General features: G+C 35.9%; 2 protein-coding genes across 2 annotated transcripts; one reads left to right on the forward strand and one right to left on the reverse strand.

The window, feature by feature from the left end:
* Positions 1 to 209: 209 nt before the first annotated feature.
* Positions 210 to 5,155, reverse strand: LOC127429059 (60S ribosomal protein L35-like). The gene is made up of 4 exons (XM_051677818.1): positions 5,086 to 5,155; positions 4,329 to 4,465; positions 1,352 to 1,433; positions 210 to 420 (listed from the first exon to the last, which is right to left on the reverse strand). The coding sequence occupies exons 1-4, from the start codon at positions 5,086 to 5,088 to the stop codon at positions 271 to 273; spliced, it is 372 nt and encodes a 123-aa protein (XP_051533778.1). The 5' UTR covers positions 5,089 to 5,155; the 3' UTR covers positions 210 to 270.
* A 3,564-nt stretch (positions 5,156 to 8,719) lies between these two features.
* LOC127428791 (cytochrome b-c1 complex subunit 9) lies at positions 8,720 to 10,327 on the forward strand. The gene is made up of 2 exons (XM_051677386.1): positions 8,720 to 8,887; positions 10,015 to 10,327. The coding sequence occupies exons 1-2, from the start codon at positions 8,747 to 8,749 to the stop codon at positions 10,063 to 10,065; spliced, it is 192 nt and encodes a 63-aa protein (XP_051533346.1). The 5' UTR covers positions 8,720 to 8,746; the 3' UTR covers positions 10,066 to 10,327.
* Positions 10,328 to 13,001: the final 2,674 nt, after the last annotated feature.

Below are 13,001 nucleotides of genomic sequence, written 5' to 3' on the forward strand. Positions count from 1 at the left end.
AGCCCTATACACATCTGTGATGGCATGAGTAGATGAGAATTTTCATTTCTGGGTGAACTATCCCTTTAAGACTTAAAGGGAGTGTTAAATTTGCACTCGAACCAGGAAACAAAATGATTCATTTAGTTAAGAGAATTTTATCGTGAGGTCTCTTCTCCAAGTCCCCAAGACCACAGATTTCTGCATCAGACAGATACACAGACTCAGAATGCATCTTAATTCCAGGGTGGGGCGTTTATTTTCAGTGAAAAAAAAAACAGTACAGCCTTCTTAAGCCTTGACGGCAAATTTGCGAATGGAGTAGAGGCGAGACCTCCTCTGCATCTTCTTGGTCATCAGGTTCTGCTCGTGACTTGTCAGCTGACGACGGATGGCACGGGTCTTCTTGGGCCTCAGGTCCAAAGGCTTGTACTTCTTTCCCTGGAAAAAAAAAAAAAAAAAAAAAAAAAAAATTTGAATTTACTAGATGTTCAGGAAGCAGCCAGAAATGGCCAACAGGAAGTGTAGTGATTTAACTCTAAAGAAACTCCAACAGCAGCTTAATTCACAATAAGAGCATATTCAGAGATGAGATCAGGAATTGTGATGTTTGACACAAATGGGCCTAATGAAAATACGACAAGATTAATTTGCAGACAGAGTACATGCCATTGGCTACAGTGTCAAATCCTTCAACACTTTAACACCTAGATCAAAGTGCTAACTGTGGTCTCCACTAAAATCCCTTCTAGTACTGGACTACAGTTAATCTGTGTGCAAGAACTAATTCATAAAATTACCAGAACTATAAATTGTGTCGGCTCCCCACAGCAGATGAGTGTCATTTAAAGACTCTGCAATGAGCAGTCATATTTCTATAGCAAGAGAGTATTCACACTAGCTCCACTTCAGCAGGAGGAGTGCTGGGTGTTCGTCTTGCTAGGTGTCTAAATGCAGATATACACACACATCTGCATTACAGCAATGTTTGTACTTTAAACACCCCTGACCACTGCAGCATCATTTCAAACATGAAATATCACTAGAACTGTAAAATAATTCTATAGACCAAATGACTGATTCCTGAATGACTGAATCAGTACTATCAACAGCAGTGCAATGTAGCAGAGAGAAGTCTCTTCATAAACCTTCTGAAAGGCTTCACTACAAAATGCATCCACCTGACTGACTGACGGCTGGTGTTTGGAAATCCATTGACAATTAAGACTTTGACCGGCGCAGTCAAAAAACTAGTCTCAGCCTAGATATTAATCTTTATGAAAACATCCTTGGTAAACTGGGTGAAGTTCAAGTTATTTTCAGCAATGAAAATAATTGAATTGCATAGGTATTTAGGTAGCATTAAACTGACCTTGTAGAATTTCCTCAAATTCTCCTTCTGTGTCTGGTTGATAACTGTGAGAACTCTGGCGATGGACTTGCGGACAACGCGGCTGAAAAACAAGGAAATAAACATTAACCCAGTGGTCGGGAACCTGTGGCACTTTGTTAAAAATAAAGTGGCTCACCAGGTGTCTCACCATTCACCAACACATGATCGTTTAAAACTTTCTAGAGATCACTTTCCTGCAGAAAGTGTGGGTGTGATTGCAAAGCTTGAAGTCAATGACACTGTTTTGATTTCCTTTCTACCGGCTTTCTACAAGGTTTCAAATTAACACCCCACCAATGTGGATTTTTCACGCAGTGGCGGGTAATTTTGCTGATTTACCAGCCACTGTGGAGGGCAACCTGTAAGATGTCTCGGAGTGATATGTGACAAGAAATTAGACACAAAGACTCGTGTTTGAAGAAACGCGTGATATTTTTAAGAACCAAATGCAGGCATTTCATGCACGAGTATTTTTGCTCATCTACCCGCAACAGGCGGGTGACCTGTAAGACGTCTGAGTGACACATGATGTTAGACAAGACAAGAGCTTGAAAAAAAACTTTATATAAAAACAGTCAAAAGAAACGCCGTCAATGCTCGTGTCTGATGCTGTTTATTCAGAGGCGAGCAGCGGGACCCTGTCTTGTGGAACACACGCATGTAAAGAGTTATCACTCCCTTTTCTCTTTCATTCGTCTGCAAATTGTTTGCAAGAATAATGTTGTCTATGAGGATGCAGCAAATGATCTCCAATCATCTCAGGAGGTGCTGTGAGTTTAGTTCACTTTATTTCCACGGAGCAGTTCACTCTTACACACTGTGAACGCAACTCTGCAGGTTGAGTAATATATACATCTTTCTATTAAAGAAACGAAGACGAAAGTGATAAAATCAAAATAATAAAATTGAGTTTTATTTTATTTTGGGCAGCATTAACTGTTTAACCAAAACGCAATACAAACACATTCGATAAGAACACACATTTGGCAGCATTATTTTGGGAACACAAGGGAATTTTAGGCTTTTTTTTTATTATGATTATTAACATCTTTAAATTTATAATTGTCTTTTTGTACAAATGGGCATGTAGGGCCATTGGAGACGGTAAATGTTTGGATTTGGGGAGATGGTTATATAAGATTTTTTGATCACTTCATTATTTTAACTGCATTTTTCATTTAGTATAAAGTGCAATTTGAATTTATAAATGTCTTAAGTTTTTTGTGTTTCAATAAATTAAATTTTAAAGCAAAATCAATAAAGCAAAAACATTCACTGACCCTGGGCAGGGGTGTTGACGATATAATTGGGTATCACGATATTTTTTAAGGCGATTATCATCAAAATATTTTTTGCATATTGCCGAGCCTTAAGGAAGTTAACTTTTTCATTAACAAATGTAAAATTAAGTAATTTTATGGAAACCCACACAAACATGTACTCAATTCCATATTGCAACGTTACTTTTGATTGTTGCATATTTGTTTGTTTTTGTGATTGAGTAGTCTGTGGGCTCAATAAATTTGACTGAAAAAAGCCTCTCCAAACAAATTAAAAAACACGTACGGTCATGTAAACGCAATATACCGTGTTCCTTTATCGGCGTAAAGGCCATAAACAATGTGTGCATGTGTTGAGCGCATGCCTATTCACGGTTTGAAATCAAAAGCAGAGAATAACGCAATCTTCAGATGTCATGAAAACGCGGATTACTTGCCTTGACAGATTTATTTAAATAAGCTGATTTTAGAGTAATCAGCATATTGGTGTGCATGTAAAAGTGCTCAAAGACTAAAGGTATGCTCTCTTTCCAAAGCATGCCGGCATGAGTAATGCAATCTCATTCGGTGTACTTGCCGCCACCTAGTGGTGGTCATATATAATTAGTGAACAATCCTCTCGGCCCATATTTGGATGACTTTCACCTCTGGTTGCAGCGATATAAATCTGAATAATACGATTGCTTTTACATTTCATGATGCTAGAAAACGTACTACATCGTTTCCAATGAAGTCATCTAATCCAGGAAAGCTAACGTGTTTTTAGCCAGATAGCACATTGTGCTGTGCACGCATTGTGCTTCATTTGGATTATCTAATGATCTATACATCCGATTGTGTTCTGTGTGAGCTCGTTTTAACAGAAATCCCCTCCAAGTAATGTCTTTTATGTTCCGTGTATTTTTCGTAAAGTTATAAGCGAAAACGCAGCTCATAAGAAACACGTTTTCATGTAACGTATCAAAGACATACTTGGCTATAACCCGCTGTATTTTTGTCAGTAAAACAAAGATCGGTTGTATTCTACTCTTTGAGAGCTTTCCAAAACCATATGACACATGGCTATTTGATCAATTTGATGTTTTTACTGATTACAACATGTACAGTGCAAAATCAAATAAATTATCAATACAGAACACTTCTGATTTGTCTGCAAATTTCAAAACACTTGTTCAGTTTTGGTCACAATGCCTACATGCATTGTAAAGTAGACCTTCTAAGCTTCAAAACCATACCTATTGTGTTGGTCAAGACTGCAGTTATAAATATTTTGATAATTTTTTCATCAACAGGCCCATCCGAGCATAAAGGGTTAAACTGCTCTAACAGGGATGCACCAGTGCCAACGCTTCGACATATTGTGACTATTATTTCTGGTCTGTGCATTAATTCATAAAAAAATTTCAAAGGGTGTTACTAATATATCAGCGTTTTGCTTGCAACCAATGAATTTTATTTGATCAATAAATTGGCCGTTAAATATTGGCCGCCGATATATCAGTGAATTCCTATATAAGTGGTTACAAAAAGTGACAAAATTGGTGGGAAGGAGCAGTCTACTCACAGATTCAGTGATCAAAGGAAAACAACGCTTTGAATTCAGAATTCTACATAATTCGAACCACTGAACACTCTGGTGAACACAGTAACACCACTGACCCCATCCCAGCACTCACATCTTCGACAGCTTGGAGGCAGCACCACCAGTAACCTTGGCGACCCGGAGCTGGGAAAGTTCCACCTTCAGATCATCCAGCTGTTTCAGCAGCTCCTCCTTTTTCTTTCCACGCAGATCTCTGGCCTTGATCTTTGCCTGCAACACACAAATGAGCCATTAGTGTGGAATCATTTCATCCCACCATATTCCTCAAGCATTTCAATAACACACACTGTGCCAAAGCAACATTCCAATACAGAACTGTTTCTTGTACAATATGTCTAAACAGCATAAAAAATTTTTTTTTCCATCTATTCTCGTACAATTACAGGCAAATAGCATGGGCTGATAAGATATAGCTGTATAGACACGCATGTCTGCTCATGCATTAACTTAACTATCTAGATTGTCAAACAAACCTTTGTCATTCAAGTCTAACAGCAGTTGGCTGCTACAGACCATACTATCCTAAAACATTCCATTTACTACATAAATGTATATAACTTTGCGTTATAATTGTTGTCATTTTAAAGCTGTGAAACCGTGTGCTAAGCTACATGGCTCAAACCACCCCTTGGCTTCACTCGGGTATAAGCAGTCGTGAATGGAACATTTAATCGTATAAATTTCACTTCATTTCGACATCGTCGTTAAAAATATCGTGCTCAAACATTAGCGTACAAATCGAGGTGAATTTAAAACTTATTAGTAGAGGCTTCTGACATGTTAAATCGTCCGGATTGCATAAGATTGTTCTGTTTCGGTAAAACGCTCACCATTTTTCTCGATGGCTGCCACTAGAAAGGAAGTAACAGCGGTCACGTGGGAAAATCTACCGGATTTCGGACGGAACTAAATGGGCAAAGGAGGGGTGCTGGAATATTCCATTACCCTTTAAAAGGGGAGTTTAATGGGCGTAATTACTTCAATGTAGGTTTGAAAAGTGTGTAGTGTGTAATGTAGATTACTTAGAAGTAAAATAACATATTTGTTACAAATAGTTTAATGTCAATCATTCGAAGCTTTCGACATATCTCTGTGATAAATGTACTTCTCGATAATTGATGACATTTTAAAACTATTAACCCTTTTAGAACGGTTATGTCCTTTAAAAAAATATTTTACGTTTTTTTTTTAATTGATTTGAAGATGCTTTATGATTTATTTATTACTCTGGTCAGTTTCTAACAATGTGCCAAAACATATTTTATTTAAAAAACATTTTTTTTTTAAATAATTAAAAAAATAAAATAAAATAAGTTTATACACGAGGGAAATAATTTGTATGTCAGAAAAGATACCTTTTTATTTATATACCTTTGTTAGTTATAATATGTTTTTGATTTTCTGTATGCCTTGCAAAAAAGATTATATATTATTACTATTAAGTTTTACTAAAGATGTATTAATAAAAATATATTATTCATGTTCATATCAGAGTAAATTGTATATTTACTATTTTGTGAAGGATACACTGTCTGATTATTAGGCCTATTATCGTTTTATTTATTTATTTTATTTATTTTTTATTGCCAGGGTGGAACAGAAAATAAACAAGTATACAAACTTACATTAAATATTGTATAATAGGGAATAAAAGAAAAGAAAAAGAGAAAGGCACCAGGTATAATGTTTTGTTCATAAATATTATGTATGGAGGACCTAATTACTCAAAATTAAATCATTAAATAAATATGTAAATAAGTAAATACTTAATAATAAATAATAATAATAAAAACTATAAAATCATTAAATTGATCATGAAATCACTAAATACAGTGATGGCCAAAAATATTGGCACCCTTGGTAAATATGAGCAAAGAATGCTGTGAAAAAAAATCTAACCTTTAATTGAAGTAAAACAATTGAAACAGGGGAAATATCTCATTATTAAATAAATATTTGTCTCCAAAACGCATTGGCCACAAATATTGGCACCTTTTTATTCAATACTTTTTGCAACCTCCCTTTGCCAAGATAACAACTCTCAGTCTTCTCCTATAATGCCTAATGAGGTTGGAGAAGACATAGCAAGGAATCTGAGATCATTCCTCCATACAGAATCTCTCCAGATCCTTCAAATTCAGAGGTTCATGTTGGTGGACTCTCCTCTTCAGTTCACCCCACATGGAGTTCAGGTCAGGGGACTGGGATGCCATGGCAGAACCTTGATTTTGTGGTCAGTGAACCATTTTTGTGTTGATTTTGATATGTGTTTTGGATCATTGTCCTGCTGGAAGATCCAACCAGTACCCATTTTAAGCTTTCTGGCAAAGGCTGTCAAGTTTAGATTTATTTATCTGTTGGTATTTGATAGAGTCCATGATGCCATGTATCCGAACAAGATGTCCAGGACCTCTGACAATAAAAACAGCCCCACAACATTAAAGATCCACCACCACATTTAACCGTGGGCATTGGGTACTTTTCCATATGGGTACCTCTCTGTGTGTGCTAAACCCATCTCTGGTGTTTGTTGCCAAAAAGCTCTTTTGTTTCATCTGGCCATAGAATCCGGTCCCACTTGAAGTTCCAGTAGTGTCTGGCAAACTGAAGATGTTTGAGTTTGTTGTTTGATGAGAGCAGAGGCTTTTTTTCTTGAAACCTCCCAAACAACTTGTGTAGGTGATGTCTGATTGTAGTTTTGGAGACTTTCTGACCCCATGACCCAAATAATTTCTCCAGCTATGATTCTTTGGAGAATTTTTGGCCACTCGAACCATCCTCACCGTGCGCGGAGACAATATAGACACGCATCCTCTTCTAGGCCGATTCTTAAGATATCCAGTTAATTGGAACTTGTTAATTATTGCCCTGATGGTGGAAATGGGCATTTTCAATGCTTTAGCTATTTTCTTATAGCCACTTTCCATTTTGTGAAGCTCAACAACCTTTTGCTACACATCAGAACTATATTCTTTAGTCTAACCCATTGTGATGGATGACTAAGGGAATTTGGCCTGTCTTACCTCATATTTATACCCTTGTGAAACAGGAAGTCATGGCTGAACAACTTTATGTTCCTAGTCACCCAGGTGTACTAAAAATGTTAAATATGAATGGGGATATATTTTACTCATAAGAATTTCTAGGGGTGCCAATAATTTTGGAGGTACATAAATAATGAGATATTTCCCCTGTTTCAATTGTTTTACTTCAATTAAAGGTTAGATTTTTGTGAATTTTTTGAATGAAAGATCAAAAGGATAAACAATGCAGATTTCTTTTTCACAGCCTTCTTTGCTCATATTTACCAATGGTGCGAATATTTTTGGCCACCACTGTAAATCAATAAATGCCCCTTGTATTTCATTGTAACAGAAGTATGCATCCAGTTTCATTGTAGCCATGAAAAATCAACACAAAAGATAATACTAAAAGGTAAAAATACAGGCAAACTAGTGATTACATTAATTACAAGCTAAATGTTTTGATTTATTTAGTAATTTAATGATTAATTTATTTTTCTCATTTTTTAACAGTTATGCATTAAATTATTTATTTCAATATTTATATCACTAATTTAATTTCGAGTAATTTGGCCCTCCATATGTATCAGCACTTACAAAAAATAATTCCTATAGGAAGCACAGGTTTATGGTTTTAAGAGCTTTGATGTTCTTTGAAGATGACCGAGTTTGGATGTAATGCTTGATTTCTTTTTCAAAAACAACAAATAGGAGCTTTTGATTACTAAATCCAATTCTGTGAATGTGAAATTTATATATGTGTGTGTGTGTGTGTGTGTGTGTGTGTGTATGTGTGTGTAAAAAAAAATAGAACATCCTTAAACGTGCACTAGTAATTTTTTCATTATTAAAAATTTTAACTCCTAAAGACAGGAATTGTAATTTTGCAATATACGTAGGAAATCATGAGCACTCACATTAAAATGAAGACTCCAGTCATATCAGAAACCTTATAAAAGCTGTTTTATTCTACATGGAGAGGGTCCGCACATGGGGGCGGCCATGTTAGAATCACATGACCAGCCGAATACTACTCGCTTAATCTCAGTAACCGTCCTGCTATTTGACACTTTTACTCATTGGTTAAAGTAATAATTGCTGACTGTGAATAGTAAATTTCTACAATGGCATCTGAAACTGAAAACTATTAATTTTAAATGATGCTGCATCCAAGCCGCTAGGTGTCAGTGTAAGTCCAAGATACAAATATTACTGAAAACACCTTTAATAAAAATAATAAAGTTGTAAAGTGTAAAGTGCAGATTAATTTGGTGCATCACAGAAAGTGCAACTTGTCTCTAGATATTTTCAAAACCTTTTAAAATATAATTTTGCTGGATAAAACCTATGCTAAAGTCGGAAAAAATAAATAATCTCAAACGATTTTATTGGCGTTATCCCATTGTTCCAGTGTTTGATTGACAGCTCAACGTCCCGCCCCTTCTTCCGGAAGACTCCATCGACCATCATGGCGCTAGCTAAGAGTGTCTACAATCTGCTGTTCAGAAGAACCTCAACTTTCGCCATAACCATTATGGTGGGAGCCGTTTTCTTCGAGCGAGTGTTTGACCAGGGCGGAGATGCGATATTTGATAACATAAATCGGGGGGTAAGTTTCTTTTATGATTAACTTAAGGTAATTTGTTCATGACCCACCAGTAGACTGACCTTGATAAATATCCAATGTCATAATCATATAAACCTGAACATAATAGATTGTTATATATTAATAAAGATCGTTCCAGAATGTGCTTATAAGCAGTACATCTTATAGACAGATATTATAGGCTAGTGTTACCCAATACTGTAATTGCAGTGAAGTCAATGCATTGCAGGTATTGGGCTCAAATCATTTATATAGCCTAGATCTGGTGTACCTGTCTAATATAAGTACAGTTTGTAAAATATATTTGTTTATAGATTTTTAACCCTTGTGCGACCTTCGGGACATTTTTGTCTTTTTTCATTTTTTCGATAATTTTGGCTGTGTTAATGCCAACGGCATACATTTTGCCAAAAGTGTGTATTTTTGGGGGAATTTTGATATTTCAACCTCAGTTCCTATAATACATCTATAATACACTGTGTATACAAAATAGTTACACTCAGGACCTTCAGGACAAAAATGTCCCCATTGAAACCCGTTCAAACTGCAATATTTGATCGCAGTGCCATTAAAGCATAAAATCATGAATTCTATGATATTATGCTTTCATTCCAGAGCCCTGGCTTTAAAATTTATGTTTTTAAAATTTTCCACCAGATGCCGCAATTTCTCATGTTTAGCCTATGGAGCAAATACATGCTTTTTTCCTATTTTGTTCTGTTTGCTGTATTATAGAGCACTGCAGGCCAATTGAATAAATGATGCAGCTAAAATTGTGTGGGTGTGTTGGTACGGATGTCAGAGTGTGTTTTGTGTGTGTGTGTGTGTGTGTGTGTGTGTGTGTTTGTGTGTAAAAAACAACAACAGTGGTGTTATGTAAACAAACTGGCATTTAAAGGGTTAAAATCCTGCAGATTAATTAATATTTGGTAGTTATGTTCAGGACTGATGTTGGTTAAAAAATTAATTATAATATATAATTATTATGGCATTTTTTGACAGACATTTTTGTCCACTAAGGACCTCTGAGTAACTTTTTTTAATTGACGCACAAGGGTTAAATGTCTATGATGTGCTCTATACACTTTTTTGGTGTGATCTAATGCTTTGCCTTTATTTGTTCACTCTAGAAACTTTGGAAACACATCAAACACAATTACGAAGAGAAGGAAGAGGAATAAACATGGCTTCAGTGCAACTAGAGGAGTTTTCCTTCTACCATCATCCCATTTCCTGATGTGACCCCGTTGGATTGTCCACTGGCTCTTGCTGTGTTTCAACTTCAAACTGGATTGTCCTGGGAACATAAGCAGAGACTGATAGTTATTATCAAGTCCTTTAAACATGTCACATGACCACCTAATATTGTGTGAAATGTCATTCTTCATGATTTGTAAAGTGTTGCTAACTTAATTCTGTGTTAATAAACCCTACGACCCAGAAGCTGTTCCTGTAGTTATTTAAGTCCAAATAGATTTGTATGTGCAACATTTATTTTGATTTAGAAGATTGAGGTTGTGGTGGTGTTTGACATTTTGCCCTCATTTAATTTGTTTATGGTGAGTTGCTTTTTTTTGGGGGGGGGGGGGTTGGAATACCCAATTCCCAATGCGCTCTAGGTCCTTGTGGTGGCGTAGTGACTTGCCTCAATCTGAGTGGCGGAGGATCAACCTCAGTTGCCTCTGCGTCTGAGACCGTCAATCTGCACATCTCATTGAGCACGTTAGCGCAGAGACCTAGTGCATGTGGAGGCTCACGCTATTCCCTGCGGCATTCACGCACAACTCACCACGCGCCCCACCGATGCGAGAACCACATTATAGCGACCACGAGGAGGTTAACCCAATGTGACTATACCCACCCCTAGCAGTTTGGTTGCTTAGGAGACCTGACTGGAGTCACTCAGCACACCCTGGATTCGAACTTGTGTGGCAGTCAGCGTCTTTACTTGATGAGCTACCCAGGCCCCTTTTGGTGAGTGCTTTTGAAAGTTTGGGATAAAATTGTATTGTTGTGTCAATAACATGTGAGTCTGTTTTTCTTTCCAGGTTTTTCATTTAATATGTTTACCCACTTTAGATGCTTGATAGCAGATCTCTTAATTCATACATGGTACTTTGTATGTTGCTTTTTAAGCAAAAGCTGTAGTGTGATTCAAAAATATAAAATATGTCCAGTAGAGAGCAGCATTGATGTGATCAGATGAGTGATCAGTTCTCTACATTTCAGGTATGATCAAAGAGAGGGTACCATTGAAAACTATTACACAACTATTAAAACTATAAACTATATTTATTATATTTATTGCTTATACATCTGATCTGGTTGATAGATTAACTTCTAATATAATATTACTGAAGCTAGAGAAATTAAGTTGCATTAATTGCACTAATGCATTAACACATTGGGATTTTTACAGATAGCTGCATCAATTATGTAAATGGAAGTTATTCATATATTAAAGTGTTTATAGTAATATAATTGTGAATATGCATAAGTAACACCAGTAGTGTACAATTCCATCAATTAAAAGATTCTTTGAATAATAAAGATTTATTTGCAACATGTAGATTGTTAAAAATACATTCTAAGGAGGATATTTTAGTTACTCTGCAGTTGCTAAGTAAGAGAAACCACTTGGTGTTATTAGGGCCCCTTTTAATGTCGTTATGACATAATAGTTTCTCTGTTCTTAAAGGGATAGTTCACCCAAAAATGAAAATTCTCATCGTTTACTCACCCTCAAGCCATCCCAGATGTTTATGACTTTCTTTCTTCTGCTGAACACACATAAAGATGTTTAGAAGAATATCTCAGCTCTGTAGGTCCATACAATGCAAGTGAATGGTGACCAAAATTTTGAAGTTCCAAAAAGCACATAAAGGCAGCATAAAAGTAATTTATAAGACTCCAGTGGTTTAATTTGTGACTCGAGACTGCAATGGCAAGAGCTACAGTGAAAAAGGAGTTACATTTTGGTCTGTTCTCACCTAAGACAAACTGGATCGGTTCAGAAGATGTATTAAACCACTGGAGTCTTATGGATTACTTAATGCTAACTTTTTTCTACTTTTTGGAGCTTCAAAGGCCTGATCACCATTCACTTGTATTGTATGGACCTACAGAGCTGAGATATTCTTCTAAAAAATTTTGTGTTCAGCAGAAGAATGTAAGTCATACACATCTGGGATGGCATGAGGCTGAGTAAATTGAGAGAATAGTAATTTTTGGGTGAACTATCCCTTTATGTCCTGTAGACCCACTGTATTTATGCAAGATTGTTTTGGAAGGATTTTGAAAGTTATATGAAGATAAAAGTGGAATGTGTGATAAGAATTAGTGTGTTTGATTTGATATTTTAAAGATGATATTTTAAAATGTAAAAAACAATATATAATACAGTTGATTATTTTACTATGGAGGGTTTGCACTGATGATCCCACTATGCACACTTAATTCAGCCAATTTATTTGCACAAATGCAAAGTTGGTTAGACAAATTTAAGTTTCTGGTGATCCACATGTAAAATATCATCAGCTTTCATTATATGATTTGATTCTACATATGAATTGCATTCAGGTGGTGTAAATATGTTCCACAGTATTGTATAGCACGTAATAATGTAGAAATAAATGTAAAAGGCATGTACAGATAGTTACATAAGAGAGCTGAATGAAAGTTATACAGTACATCTCATGTTTATCTTTTTGTTTGGGGGAGAGAGGGTGGGAATCATGATTTGTGAGTCAGGGACAGATTCAATAATCAATCAGATGAGTCATTCTCAGTCTACACCTAAAAAAAAGAAAGAAAATGCAGAGACATTGTTCAGTATTTCCTGGATTAAAGTGCTAGTGCCATTAATCTAAGCTGAGATCAAAGCTATAATGTGGCATTTGAAATGTGCAATTTCACTCTTTAAAATGTCAAATCATTCTGACACAAACCCATTTTATATACAATAAAATAAAATATTTAAACAGCCTTTTTGTTTTGGCTCACATGTGCATATGTCTTTGTATATACATATGTTACTGTATATCTTCTTAACCCATCCAACCACAAGTACTTCAGTGTGTCCTCCGGATGGATGCATTATGACGTAATGAGGGCGAGT

Source organism: Myxocyprinus asiaticus, chromosome 38, assembly GCF_019703515.2.
Source record: "Myxocyprinus asiaticus isolate MX2 ecotype Aquarium Trade chromosome 38, UBuf_Myxa_2, whole genome shotgun sequence".
In the NCBI taxonomy this organism is placed as follows: Eukaryota; Metazoa; Chordata; class Actinopteri; order Cypriniformes; family Catostomidae; genus Myxocyprinus; species Myxocyprinus asiaticus.